Source organism: Thermobia domestica, chromosome 9 (assembly GCF_964235325.1).
Source record: "Thermobia domestica chromosome 9, izTheDome1.hap1.1, whole genome shotgun sequence".
Taxonomy (NCBI): domain Eukaryota; kingdom Metazoa; phylum Arthropoda; class Insecta; order Zygentoma; family Lepismatidae; genus Thermobia; species Thermobia domestica.
The window spans coordinates 277,228,561-277,243,844 of record NC_137462.1 but is presented as its reverse complement, the minus strand read 5'-3'; the positions used below and the strand labels follow the sequence as shown (position 1 = coordinate 277,243,844).

At 36.7% G+C, this 15,284-nt stretch overlaps 2 protein-coding genes across 2 annotated transcripts; both read right to left on the bottom strand.

Annotated features, from left to right (window-relative positions):
- Positions 1–1,474: 1,474 nt before the first annotated feature.
- Positions 1,475–3,292, bottom strand: LOC145661220 (uncharacterized). Its single transcript, XM_081726678.1, has one exon. The coding sequence runs from the start codon at positions 3,290–3,292 to the stop codon at positions 1,475–1,477; it is 1,818 nt and encodes a 605-aa protein (XP_081582804.1).
- A 5-nt stretch (positions 3,293–3,297) lies between these two features.
- Positions 3,298–6,144, bottom strand: LOC145661219 (uncharacterized). The gene has a single exon (XM_081726677.1). The coding sequence runs from the start codon at positions 6,142–6,144 to the stop codon at positions 3,298–3,300; it is 2,847 nt and encodes a 948-aa protein (XP_081582803.1).
- Between the last annotated feature and the right edge of the window lie 9,140 nt (positions 6,145–15,284).

Below are 15,284 nucleotides of genomic sequence, written 5' to 3'. Positions count from 1 at the left end.
CTTGAAAATTTAAAATATCATTCAATCATCTCGACAAATTACCTACATTTGTATTTTAAAAGTAAAAGAGATTTGTTTGTTCGTTCGTCATCTAGTGATCTTCCTTCTTAGTAAAAGGTTGGATACAGTTTTTGAAAAGAAAGCGTATTTTTAAAAACCTGAATCCAATATTTCGTTGCAATTGTTTTCTATTTTTAAATTAGAAGTAAAAGTAAGCATAATGATTTACCACGAGGAAAAACAAGTGATAGAGCTTTCTTCTCTCCGAGGAGGAGATCAACAATCACAGAAAAAATACCACTTTGTTTTACATTTACAAATAATAATATCTATAAGTGTGCCGCGAGAATCCAAGTAACACCTGTAATGTGCCGCAAGTTGAAAAAGGTTTGGAAACGCTGATCTATTCTATCCGGAAGTGGTTCAAATTAACTATTTTTTTGTTTCAACATTTATCACCATGGAACAAAAACAGCAAGGCATACCGAGTAATGGCTTTCTGATATGGATTCAATGTCCGAAGAACAGGTTATATCCTTGAGGCTGTTAATTTATTTCAACCAGTAGTTGTAAAATGCACTACTTGAAGTTTGAGTGTTGAATTCACATAGTTTAGAAGACTACAGTGGTTTTACACTGTGAAACGAGACTAATTTGCTTTTTAGAAAAAATAGATAGCTATATTGTCGGCTGAGTTCATTAACGAAGTGAATCCGCTAACAACGTCACAGGTAACGATGATTTTAACGGTGGTGTTTATGCTTATGTTCTTAAATGTTCTCGATTTACTTAACTGGTAATGGACTGTCTTCTAACAATGGAAACTCCCAATACTTGTTTTTAGTTTTTATTGTACCTTACTAATCGCTGGTTTTCAACTAACACTTGAAATAAACCACAAAGTACATATAATAACTGCACTGTGTTCATTGCACTTAAATAACAAACTTAACTTTAAAATTATGGAAGAAATGTTCGTGCCTCGTGCCTTATGCACCGTCTCTCTTCAACACTTTCTATCTTGAATAACAATTGAAATCCAAATTTCGTAGAAACAGTGTTTCCAGTTCTTAAAAAAATAATATAAGACTTAACATGCCGCCCACCAAAAAAGGGCTAGTGACATTTTTTTAAAAAAAAGAAGAAAAATTTTACATAACAACAAATAAAATATACTAAAACAGAAAATAAATATACTTTTACATGAATGACATTAAGATTCATCATTATTTGGTAAAACACAAAGTCCTCTAACTGAGCGTTTATATAAACCATTTGAAGTTTTAACAGTAGCCACTCGAACCAAACCGTCAGGTCCAGAATGCACTTCAGTGATGACTCCCAATTTCCATGATAGAGGAGGTAGCTTATCTTCTTTGAGAACCACCAATTGACCCGGCTGTATGTTGGCATAGCTTCTCTTCCACTTATTTCTTCCTTGTAATTGTGACAAATATTCCATATACCATCTTCTTCAGAACTGTTGAAATTGTTGTTGGATCCTTTGCCATCTTTGAATTGAACTAATCTTTTCCTGATGTAAGTCACGTTCTGGTAGTGCTGTCAATGGTTGATCAATTAGAAAATGACCAGGAGTTAATGCTACTGGATCATTAGGATCATTGCATAATGCTACAAGAGGTCTTGAATTTAAACAAGCTTCTATTTGTGTGATTAATGTTTTTAATTCTTCGAACGTGAGATATGACATTCCCATGACTCTTCTTAAGTGGTATTTAAAGGACTTAACTGCAGCCTCCCAAAGACCACCGAAGTTGGGCGAATATGGCGGAATAAAATGCCATTGGATTTCTTCAGTAGTTGCAAAATTCTTAATCCTTTCTTGATGGTCAGCTGTATGCAACAACTTTGCGACTTCTTGAAGTTCCTTGTTGGCACCAATGAACGTAGTTCCATTGTCGCTATAGATATGCTTGCATTTACCTCGACGAGATATAAATCTTCTCAAAGCAGCTAAAAATGCCTGACTAGTAAGATCACTCACAACTTCGAGATGGATAGCCTTTGTTGCTAAACACACAAACACTGCAATGTAGCACTTCACCTTTGTTTTTGACTTTCTGGTACCAGTTTTGATGTAAATAGGACCGGCAAAGTCAATTCCAGAATTTGTGAAAGGTCTTGTTAGTTCTACTCTATGTTTTGGTAGTTGTCCCATTAGTTGTTCTGGTCCAGACGTCTTTAATCTTTGACATGTAATACATCTTCTAATAATTTTCTTGATGGCATTTTTACCATTAGGTATCCAATACCTTTGCCTTAGTGATGCTAGCATTAACTGACATCCAGAATGTAGCAATCGCCTGTGTTCATGTTCTATAATTAGTCTTGTTAGGTGATGATCTGGTGGTAGAATAATTTGATGTTTAGCATCAAATTCAAGTTCAGACATCTTTAATCGTCCACCAACTCTTAGTAATTGTTGATCACATATGAAAGGATTAAGAGACAAGAGTTTGCTCTTATTGCTAACTCTTCCACTTTCTTTAAGGTCAGCCATTTCCTTAGCATAAACTGAATTTTGAACTTCTCGTGTTAGTCTGATTAAAATTTCTTGAATTTCTTCCAAAGTAAGAGCGTCTACATTTCTTCTTGATGCTTCTACTTTAGCATTCTTGGAAAACCGCATGCAATAAGCCAAGACTCTCTGAAGTTTGTTCAAAGTAGAGAATCTTTCGATCATACTATTATCTTGAGTTGTCACTAAGTAACTTGATTTTAATTTCTTCTGTTCAGGAATCTCTCTGAGTGGGTCAGGCTCCGTCTTAGGCCAATCAAGTGAAGAACACTGTAACCATTGAGGACCGTTCCACCACAAACTATTATGTATTAACTTGTCAGAACTTGTTCCTCTTGATATAATATCCGCAGGATTGTCACTTGAAGCGACGTGTCTCCATTCTCCTCCCACTTCTTGTACCTCAGCAACTCGATTGCCAACAAATGTTTTCCATCTATTTGGACTTGCCCTTAACCATGCTAAGACCACCATAGAATTTGTCCACATGTATACCTGGGATATTCGTTGTTTTAATGCCTTAGTTACCTTCTTGACAAGTTTTGATGACAACACTGCTGCACATAACTCTAAGCGAGGCAGGGAAATCTTTTTTATGGGCGCCACTTTGGACTTAGCACATAATAGCTTCGAAGTAACTTGACCATCCTTGTTGACGGATCTTAAATACACACATGTCCCATAAGCCTTTTCAGAAGCGTCTGAGAAAGCGTGAACTTGAATGCCTATCAAGGTACCTGACTGAAGAACCATTCTGTCTACACTGATATCTGATACTGAAGGAATGAATTCAAGTACTGTCTTGCATCTTTGCTGTAGTTCTTTAGGAAGTGTTTCATCCCACTCCAATCCTGCTTCCACAGATCTTGAAGAATTATCTTACATACGATTGTTATTGGACTAACAATTCCCAACGGATCAAAGATTGAAGCAATAATACCCAACATCTTGCGTTTTGTTAAATTATTATTCGACCTTTGATTTAGAGTAAATCCATTCATCACTTGAAGTTGATCAGTTGCTGGATGCCAAAGTATTCCTAATGTTTTGACTTGACCCTTATCGTCTAAGCGTAATGGAAGTTGTGTTTCTTTCAATTCTTCAGAGATGGATTCCAATAATTCAGTACTGTTGGAACACCACTTTCTTAGCAAAAAACCACCCTTTTGTAGCATTTGTATTAATTCGTCCTTTATCTTTAAAGCTTCCTCCAAACTTTCAACCCCTGAAATACAATCGTCAATATAGAAGTCATTCTTGAGAATTTGTGCTGCCTTCGGATATTCACAAGCTTCTTCTGCACTTAATTGCTGGAGACACCGAGTAGCAAGGAAAGGCGCTGAGGCTGTTCCGTATGTGACAGTCTTTAATTCATATACCTTAATGGGTTCTTCTTCTGATCTTCTCCACAAGATCTTCTGGAATTTACAGTCACGCTCATCAATCAAAATCTGTCGATACATCTTCTCTATATCTGCAGTAAAAGCTATAGGGTATGTGCGAAATCTTAATATAATTGACTGCAAATCGTCTTGCAAAGTTGAACCAACTTTGAGAACATCGTTCAGTGAAATGCCACTAGTTGAGCATGCGGATGCATCAAATACTACTCTAGTCTTTGTAGTAGTACTAGCTTCCTTAATAACTGGATGATGAGGCAAGTAATATCCTTGAGTAATATTAGAGCTGCCTTCCGCTTCCTTCATATGTTCCAAAGCTTCATACTCTTCAAGGAATGCGACATAATCTGTGCGTAACTTGGGGCATCTATTTAACCTTTTCTCTAGTTGTTGTAAACGCTGAACAGCTGTCTTATTAGAATCACCTAACTGGGTCACTTCTTGTTTGAATGGCAATCTCACTATAAAGCGTCCTGTTGAATGTCTTCTAGTGTTTGCGATAAAATGTTCTTCGCACTCCCTTTCTTCTTTGGATAAAGGAGTTTCTTGAATATCTTCTATTTTCCAAAACTTCTGCAGCTGATGGCTTAAATCATCGTTGTTGTGCAAAAAGAATGTTCGATTTTCTGGCGTGAAGTTGTTGTGCTTTGGCATCTGATATTGTCCTGAAACTATCCATCCTAACTCTGTATTTTGGAGAACTGGAAATGCTCCTGGACGCACCTGTTGTCCTGCTTTGAGTAGACTAAAAGAAATTCCAGCACCTAACAACAAATCAATCGTACCAGACTTGTTGAAATTAGGATCCGCTAACTGTAAATTCGGTGGAAAGTTCCATTCTTTAATGTCAATATCAGCATCAGGTAAATTTCCCGCTATTTTGGGCAATACAAAACACTCAACATCTACACTAAAATCACTTACAGTAGAGAATACTTGTAACTTACTTCCGTATTTAACGTTGCAACTTACATTATTAATACCTTGTACAGGAACATTGATAGGAAAGTTCTTTAATTTTAACCTTTGACTGAGAGATTCTGTTGCAAAATGAGATTGGGAACAACTATCAAGCAAAGCCCTAACCATATGTACTTTACCATTGCAATCTTTAACTTGAACAACTGCAGTTGAAAGTAAAACACGCACATTACTTTTAGGCTTGACAGAGCAATAAGTACTAGTATTAACAACTTCCTGTCCTTGAGACATTGACTTTTCCCCTACAGGTTCCGTAACAGAATCATTTTCAACACTTGCAGCATGATTAGGCTGTGATTTCTTAAAATCAATATGCAATAACGTGTGATGCTTGAGATTACATATTTTGCATGCACTTAGCGAACAATCTCTCGCTACATGGTTGACAACTTTCAAACAATTAAAACAAAGCTTGCTCTGTTTCGCAAAACTTAATCTTTTGGATACACTTAATTTCTGAAAATCATTACACTTGTGTAACGCATGACTTTGTTGACAAAACGAACACAAAACATTAGTACTCACATAAGATTGTCTAGCATTTTTTAGATCCTTAACAACATTAGATTTACTGACATGCGACTTTGATTGTGTAGACTTTACCAATTCTAAGGCCTGGCATTTATTTTCTAAAAAGACATGAAGTTCTTCTAAACTAGCAAACTGTTCCCTATTTGTTTGATTTTCAAAGTCTTTACGTGTTTGTTCATCTAGCTTTTCCAAAACTAGCTGCGATAACAATATAGGGCTATCCTCAAAAGGAGTATCTAACTGTAACGCCTTAAGTGCATTTACGTTACTTATAGTTTGATATAATAATGTCCTTAAGTCCGCCACTGAATCTTTACTGACAGTCGGTAATGAAAACAATGCCTTTACATGAGCAGTTGCTATTAGCTTTGGATTATTATACCTTTTGCATATCATTTCCCAAGCAAGTTTGAAATTTTCACCTGTCACTGGTATATTCTTGACTAATTTGCTTGCTTCACCTGATAATGAGGACAACAAATAATGAAACCTTTGAATATCGTCTAAACTTTGATTGTTTACAACCAAACTACTGAAAGTATCATGAAAATGTCTGAAATCTATAACTTGACCTTTAAATGTTGGTAGCTTTATGACTGGTAATTTTAGACACCCTGTATTCGCGGCTGAATCACCTGACGAACTTCTATTGCTACTACTAGCCTTCTCAGCTGTTTCAACAATTGACGTCATTTTTGCAAGAGTATCGTAGTAAGTAACTTCAAACAACTCTCTATCCTATGTATATTCATTGTTTTCGTCCTTTAATTCAAGCTGTTTTTGCACTTCATCATATTCTTTGAATATATTGGGTAAACGTGCACACCTAACTTTAATTTGCATTACATCACCGTCTGCTCCAAATTGTTCAACAAATGTTTTCATTCTTGTAAGGGACGCTTTAGCTAGGCCTCTTGCCTTTATAAGAGAATTGGTATTTCAATCCATTGCTTGTGATATATCTACCTGAAGTCCTTATAACAACAGACCTTTACACAAGTAAAAGAAACAAAAAAAAAATACACTTAGCTACGTGACGCTACATTGCGCCTTTGTTTTTCTTCAGATTGCAATGCACAGCTGAATGCGTAGGCGCGTACGTGATAAGTCAACTAGGTCAATTTTGCTTCTGATTCGTAACACTCACTGTCTTTACACACACATAGTCAATATGAATGTTTGAATGATTCACTTATTCTTTTTCTTGGCACAACACTTCCTCCATTCGGCACTGGAGGACCAAAAAAACTGTTTATGCTTATGTTCTTAAATGTTCTCGATTTACTTAACTGGTAATGGACTGTCTTCTAACAATGGAAACTCCCAATACTTGTTTTTAGTTTTTATTGTTCCTTACTAATCGCTGGTTTTCAACTAACACTTGAAATAAACCACAAAGTACATATAATAACTGCACTGTGTTCATTGCACTTAAATAACAAACTTAACTTTAAAATTATGGAAGAAATGTTCGTGCCTCGTGCCTTATGCACCGTCTCTCCTCAACACTTTCCATCTTGAATAACAATTGAAATCCAAATTTCGTAGAAACAGTGTTTCCAGTTCTTAAAAAATAATATAAGACTTAACAGGTGGCAATCCATATACCATACATAAAAACATCACCATATATCATATCATACATGAACTGAGATTAGAATTTTAGGTTAAAAGATACACTAATTTTAAGGTTATTTTTGTAGGCTTCACCAAAGAAAAAAATAAAGGGCATTATGCGGTGTCGTTTTAACCTACGATTACCGGCATACTAAGACTATGACTAACGTATAGTCATGAGAAGTGTATTCAGAATCCCTGATTAGTACGCAGTAGCTGACTAAGTTAATCACATGTGACTAAATAATTTAGAGGAGAGAGTACCCTAGTTTAGTAATAGTAAAGTTACATTATGAGAATACAAAGGAATTTAATTGCCTGTCTTTCTTTCTTTCTTTCTTTTTTTTTCTTCTACCTCATCGGGTGGAAGAATGGCGAAAGAAGCCTTTAGTAGGAAGAAAAGTCTGTTTTGTGGGACCTTGAATAAAGAGTTGAGAAAAAGATTCATAAAATGCTTCGTGTGGATGGAGTGTTGTACTGTATGGGGCGGAAACGTGGACATTACGTAAAGGAGACGAAAATCGACTGGAAGCCTTCGAAATGTGGGTGTGGAGAAGAATGGAAAGAATTAGTTGGGCCGAGCGAAAAACTAATGAGAGAGTGTTAGAAATGGTGGGTGAGAAAAGAACACTTTTAGATATTATTAGAAAGAGGAAGAGAAACTGGTTGGGACATTGCCTAAGAAGAGATTGTATCATGAGGGACGTCCTAGAGGGTATGGTGGCGGGAAAGAGAGGGAGGGGGCGAAGGAGACTACAATTAATGGATGATATAAAAACAGAAAGATCATACGCGAAGACGAATAAGTTAGCGGAGGACCGTGGAGCATGGAAGCTTCTCAGCTGCGGCAAGTGACCTGCCATTAAAGGCAGAATACCTATGATGATGATGGTGATGATGATCATCGGGTGAGTTAATTAGGAATGAGTTGATTTTGAATTTAACGTCCCTTTCAGCAGCGAGGCTATATGAGACGGGACCTACTGATTAACGTGGAATCCGAACCACATGAGCTCTCGCCATGAATCGAACCCGGGTCTCCTACGCCAAAGACGCGTACGCTAACCGCGAAGCCGTGAAGGAGCTCTGAGTTAACTATGAAGTAGCGAGTCCCGTACAATAGCAGAACTGTTTCTTAAAATAAACACTGAGAGATGAGTAGAAAATTTCAAGATTTCTGACGGAAAAACTTACATACAGGGTGATTTTATAGGATTTACAACTTCGATCAGTTATAATTCTTTATTGGAACCACATACAGACTTGGTTTATATGTCATTATACTGCAAAGTACTTCAAGTGTTTGTTTCAAATCCATTATGGCTCGATGTGTGCACCTGCGGTCACCTTGGACCCATCTCAAGGAAAGTCGATTTCCTGCCAAACAGTAGAAAGCATTTCGGGCTAACGTCCACGATGGCTGTTGTGATACGATGTTTCAGTTCATTAACATTATCAAGTAGGGGAGGGGTGTACACCTTATCTTTCACAAACCTCCACAGAAAGATGTCAAGTGGCGTGTAATCTGGAGACCGTGGCCGACCTATCCACTTATCTGGAAACTTTGATCAAGAAATTCCCTTACGTCTATCAAGTAGTGCGGCGGAGCGCCATCTTGTTGCTATCATAAACGGCCATCGTGGTCATCTTCATCTAATTGTGGAACAAGGAATTTCTGGAGGGGCGCGGTGGCTCAGTGGTAGAGCGTTCACCTCCGGTGCTTGGGGTCCCTGGTACGATCCCAGCTCGCGCCGTGTGGACTTTGTGGTGGACAAACACCGTGCTCGTGGGTTTTCTCGGGGTTCTCCCGTTTCCTCCTACTTTCTTCATTCGACCATTTCATTCATTTCTCATCATCACCGTCTCCTTTAGCCTAACCGGCAAAACCGTGGGACGTAAAACTCAAACATTTCATTTCATTTCATTTCAAGGAATATCGAGATAGGCGATGCCGGTGATGGTGCTCTCAACAAAGAAGAATGGTGTATACACCTTTGCTCTGGAAACAGCACAAAACATGTTCATTTTTGGGCTGTGAAGAACCAGCTCCACGTGCGCGTGCCTCAAATACGACAATTGTGTTTGTTGACTCGGCCGGAAAGGTGAAAAGTCAATTCGTCACTGAATATCATTTTGCCCAAGAATGACTCATTACCACTAACGCGATCCAACATGGTAACACAGAATTCATATCGGGTATGTTTATCCGCTTCATCAGTGCATGAACCAAGGACAAACATCTAAGCAATACACGCCAAACAGTGGTCTGAGAGTTACCAGTTTCTTGTGATGCACTCGTGTAGATTTCTAGAACTGCGGACAAATCTTTCCCTAACTGCTTCCACCACATCGTCAGTCACGGGTGAGGGCGCTGGAGCCTTAGTGTTTCGCACTGAACAATCTGTTTCAAGAAATTTCTGGTGCTATTTGTACAGGGGACTCTCGGGATAGCTTTTCTGCTCTCATTTTTCCCAGGATACTTTGTGGTCGGTGACGTCACGTGGAGGTATCGCGGTATTTTTCAAAATAAGTGAAATTCTGCATAAACAATAACACTGCTGTTTCAAGATGGGAAAAAGTTATCTTAGTTGTGCAGTAGCTCATTCTAATAACATAGGAAGCAATACAAATAAAATAATGTTCCATCGATTTCCTAAAAATGATGAACTTCGAAGAAAATTGATTTCCCGCTGTAAGCGAAAGAACACTTTTAATGTGGATAACGCACGAATATATTCTGCTCACTGTTCACCAGAGGATTATCAAAGAGTTTGAAAAAACGAGCTTCTAAGTTTCCTGCAAAAGTAGTGTTTAAGATCTGACGCTGTTCCTTCATTATTGATACTAAACTGGCATGGGGAAAAATAAACTAGACCAGCCCTGCCCACGGCGAGCATAGTGGAAACTCTCCTCGTGAACGCTCACGAGCATTCTACGGGCAAATACCATTGTTCGTGCTTCGTGGATCTTCGGGTTCGTCCTTAGAGGAGCGGAAGTGTTGTCAACCTTGGCGGTAATCACTAGCTTACCAAAAAAAAAAAGTATGTATGGTAACTGATTGCCATTTAGTGTAAAGTGTTTTTTTACAATGTGGTAACCGTTAACTATAGACAATACAAACTTGTAACAGCAATCAAATGATAAACTATGTACCTTCCTTTTCTTCTTTTTTCTTTCCTTTTGTTAAAGAAGGATGTGGGTTTGTTATATCCGAGTGTGGGTTTGTTATATTATGTTGTTTCGCTTTTTAGGAAAAGAGATAATCTGTTGATACGAAAAAAAAAACTGTAGCACTTGTTTGTAATTATCTAAGTATTATCTCCAGAAAATTAGCTTATGCATATATGTGTGTACGAATAGGCTTAGCAAGGGGTTGGTTGTGGAGATTAGAAGCCACTATTACACTATCAATAGGAAGAATAGTATTTCTTACTCCACTTTTAAAGTTACTTTGATCGCAAAGAATCAAACAAAATATTAAGAGAGCCAAAGAGATTTTCCATTTTTAAGAGTGACCGTTAGTGACAGCAATTAGTTGTTTTTTTTTTTTTTTTTTTTTTTTTTTTTTTTTTTTTTTTTAACAAGGAGTGTCTTTTTAATAAGGAAAAATGTATTGTCCCTGGCTGGTTGCTTGCCGGTGGCTTGTTAAAAGTGAAAAAGAATGTTAAATCATTTCAACGACTGAAGCTACACGCTTGTCTTTCTTCGATAGTTACTGACTGATTTTGAAAGTCACAATATTGTAGGCCTAGTGTAATAGCGTAGGCCTACTGTAATAGCGTAGGTCTACTGTAATAGCGTAAATTCGGAAGGAAACGTTCCAACTGAATGATACGAACAAATATTCCCAATGTCTTGAACATGAAACGTGGGTTGCACGGATAACGCTTAAAGTAGGCTGGACTGCACTGGAATTTCCTTCCGGCAAATTAGTGTTTGGTCGGAACTCAGTTCTTCTGTGTAATTGTCTCTTAACAACATTTGAACATTTCTTTTAGATAATAATAACTAACTAACTCTATGGTCTATGGAACCCGAAGGTTCAATGCCTCGTTTACAAAATATTTCCACTAACTTATGTCCTTAGCCAACTGGATCCAGTTTCTACTCTGTACTCTTATTTCTGCAAGATCCATCTTAATATTGTCTTCCCATCTACGCCTAGGTCTTCCTAGTGGTCTTCTTCCAATTGGGTTTTCAGTTAAAATTATGAAAGCGTTTCTAATTTCTTCCATTCTGGCTACATGGCCTGCCCACCTGAGCCTTCTACACTTAATAACCGTAATAATGTTAGGTGAGCGGTATAAACTATGCAATTCCTAGTTATGAATTTCCTCCAATCTCCATTTTCATCCCTCTTTGGTCCGAATAATAATAATAATAATAATAATAATAATAATAATAATAATAATAATAATAATAATAATAATACGCATTATTATTATTATTATTATTATTATTATTATTATTATTATTATTATTATTATTATTATTATTATTATTATTATTATTATTATTATTTTCAACCTCCCGTCGTTCTCCTATCAATCTAGCAACGAAAGGCGTTTACAACTTAGCATACGTGAAGCGAGTGACAAGTTACAGACTGAATGCTAATGTAATACAACGTCACGAATTGTGTGAGCAAGCTAAAAAGGTCTGAAACAATTCGTTTCCGATTTTTGCAGTCGTTTTTACGTCTGTAAGATGACATGTTTAATATTAGTTTCTTTCTTTCTTTCTTTCTTGTTCATTTGTTAGTTACTTCAACGCCAACTGTAACCTCTATCATGCGTCTTCCTCGACCAAAAAACGTACCAATTTTATTTCCTGCAGTGTTTTCGCGTTAAGGCTTTCGAAATGGGGAGGGGGAGAGCACACCTGCACATTTCACGCTTGCGTCTGCTCAATGCTTATCATCGTGCGAATTTCTGGCCAGGCTTGGCCATAGGTTTTTTGCCATCATGTGTGGTTGGCAACACTTATCGGATGCAGTGGAAGAAGCCAAGCTAGTAGCACCTGTGCTCACCTGTTTTTATCTTCGCTCGTGCTCGCTCACGCTTTGGCTCCGGGAGCCAATTCATGGACAGGCCTGAACTAGACACTAATCAAGTTGAAAAACAGGTGTGTAACAGCAATAATTAATTTTACTTTTATGACATTTGTTTCTGAGGGCCTGAAGCTTAAGTTTATGTACGTAAAGTGAAGTGGAAGGGGGTATCAACGAGAATATAAATGTATATTCTCATATATTCTTTAGCTTTAATGATATTCGTAAGTTTTGTTAAGTATCTGAAACATTATTCTAGCAAAGAGTTCAAAGTGCACTTTGAGCAGAACATTCATAGGAACCTATTACGAACCGAACCGTACCTGTTACGTACAAATCACATTGATTTTATTCCTTCTCGAATGCCACATCGTGTGACAAAATTATTTCTTCTGATCAAAGTGCACTCTTACCATATTCTTATAATTGAAGGTCTGGCCGAGAGAGGGGGCTAAGTCACAAAAACTAAAATCCGATAAATCGAAGGGCAAAGTGTAGAACAAATAACTGCAAATTTTCCCCTGTGAAGACGGTTCTTTTATGTATGTATACTACTCTATAGATATCTGTGCAACGTATAACCTGTAATACATACTGTAAAATGTGTTATATTGAGTAATAAACAAATATTAGTAATGTAAAGGAAATATTTTGCAGTCACGATTTCTGACAATTTGGTTAATACTAAATACAACGGGTTAGGTTAGATTTCTAACCTGACCTAACTTAACCTAACCTAATCAAATTGGGTTAGGTTAGATTCGGTTATATTAGGTTAGGGAAGATTAGATTTCTAACATAACCTAACCTATCCTAACACAACCTAACCTAATTAGTTATTACATACCCGGAATCTCTGAAATTTTGAATAATGTTTGCTTTATGTATTTTACTACTTGAAATGCTCTTATTGAGAAGATTGGTTTATGGAAAGTATTTGAACTCCTTCCACCTTTAGAATTCACGTTTCAATGCAAGTGCAACGACAAAAATCCATAATGCCTCCCCTTCCCCAAGCCCAAAGAGGATGAATTTGGTTTTAAACGGCATCGGGTAGGTCACTTTTCATTTCAGCGACCCTGAAAATTATGGACTGGACACCAATTTCGGCTAAGTTAGTTAGTCCTGGCTGCATTAAAGTACCAAAAATCGTTAAAGTTGTTCGAGGAGAGTTGGCAATCTAGCATTGTTACAATGAATAGAAAATGTCCCCTCTTCCCCTTAAAACGGAAATTTTCAAAAACAATGGTACACGTTTTTTCTTTAAGCTTAATGAGGAGTTTACCGAGTTTCATCTTTCTAACTTGATAGGTTCGTGAGATACTGTATTTTGAACCCCTTCTATCCCTTAGATTACTTCAATCAAAGTAATAAGGGCCAGGTCAGCTCATGTACGGTACTAAAAATTATAAAAATCGATCCAAAGCTCTAGAATGAATTAGCGAGTAAACATTATATTCATTTTTATTTGTACAGATAATTAATCATTATTGACGATATTTATATATTTATTACATTATATTGTCTCATCTGTGAGTAGAAATAACTCATTATTTGTATTTGGAAAGACAAGGAATATCATAATTATGTTTTGAATCCAGTTTTAGGAATAAAGCGCGAAGTGTAACAAGCAGGCAAGCGAAAACAATCTTCACAGATACCTCCACAAGACGTCACGGACAGGGAGCCAATCAGAACGCTAATCGTGAACTGGGGCTACCTGTTATTTTATATACCTTGCTATTTGTACACTGTTCGTCTGCCGAGTGGTTCCTTGTCATATTGTGCGCGAAACTTACGCTGTACGCTTGTTGCTGACTTCGTTTCTTGAAACCAAGACACGCACTTAGCTCTTTCCGCACCAGTGAATATCTCCATTTTTGACAACTGACCGGTGGCGTCACGTGTGGTCAATTTCGCAACTACTCACTACGTGAGTCAAACTTGAAGTGTTTTGCAGTATAATGACATATAAACCAGATCTGTATGTGGTTTCAATAAAGAATTATAACTGATTGAAGTTGTAAACCGTTTAAAGAATCATCCTGTACAGCTCATCGATAAATTATCTTCCCTCGTAATTAAAACATTTCCTTCTATTGTCGCTAATACTAATTAACATCTATTAATTCCCTCCTAAATACATTTCTTAGAAATGAATATGTTAATTATAATTCGATTTCATGACTATTTATAAGTTGTTGTGATGTCAAACCACAAAGAAAACATTTCGAATTTCGTATTTCATATGTTTTCATTTTTACAGATTATGCATGTGCATGTCTAGATTTCCGTAGTTACCTCATTTATTTTGTTCATCTGATGTATTGAGGTTATGTTAGTTAATCAAATCCAAATCAATTTATTAGCTGAACTCCAAGCAGACTCTGAATATAAAAAAGTACACCCTTCTTAGTACAGAGTAATACGACACTAACTAACCGCGTGACTAACGTTCGATTAACGAATTATCTCTGAATACCGACGAAAATTATTATAAAGCCTAGGGCATTATTATTGTCGTTTGGCATCAGCTTATAAACGTATATTACAAGATTATATATATTATCCTTGACCCAGTGGAAGTTTTAATGATGAATGAAAGGCGGGTTATAATTGCTACACATAAAAGACAAATAAGTCTATTTCACGCGTGAAAACACGTTAGACTTCAGAAGGATGAATATACAACGTTGAAAATAAAAGTGGAGAACTTCCGTTTTAGCTCTCAGTACAATTTCCGGATAAAAGCTCTGTTGTTATAATGCCCAATCAATATCAAAGAAACAATAGCTAAAAGTACCGATTTTTTTCTTTTACATGCATGTGACAACAAACAGGTGACTGGATGGATATATGTAATGTTTCTGTATTATTTTAAAAAAAAGTTATTAACGTTACATAATTAAACTGGAATTCAAGCGAGGGCAAAAGAACAAGTTAGATTCTTTTTTGTAATTTTAGAATTGAGTTTACATGAAAATTTAGTGTTCGTAAAAGAATGAGAGAAAGAAACGTGGTTTTAAATTATGAACAACAGTGATTAGCAAACTGGGTTTTTAAAAAATTTAAAAAATAAAAGAAAATGAAAACAACATTTTACCAACATTCCCTGAAGGAAACTTCCAACACAAAATTGTGAAATCTTCTAACGTATGAAGCAACA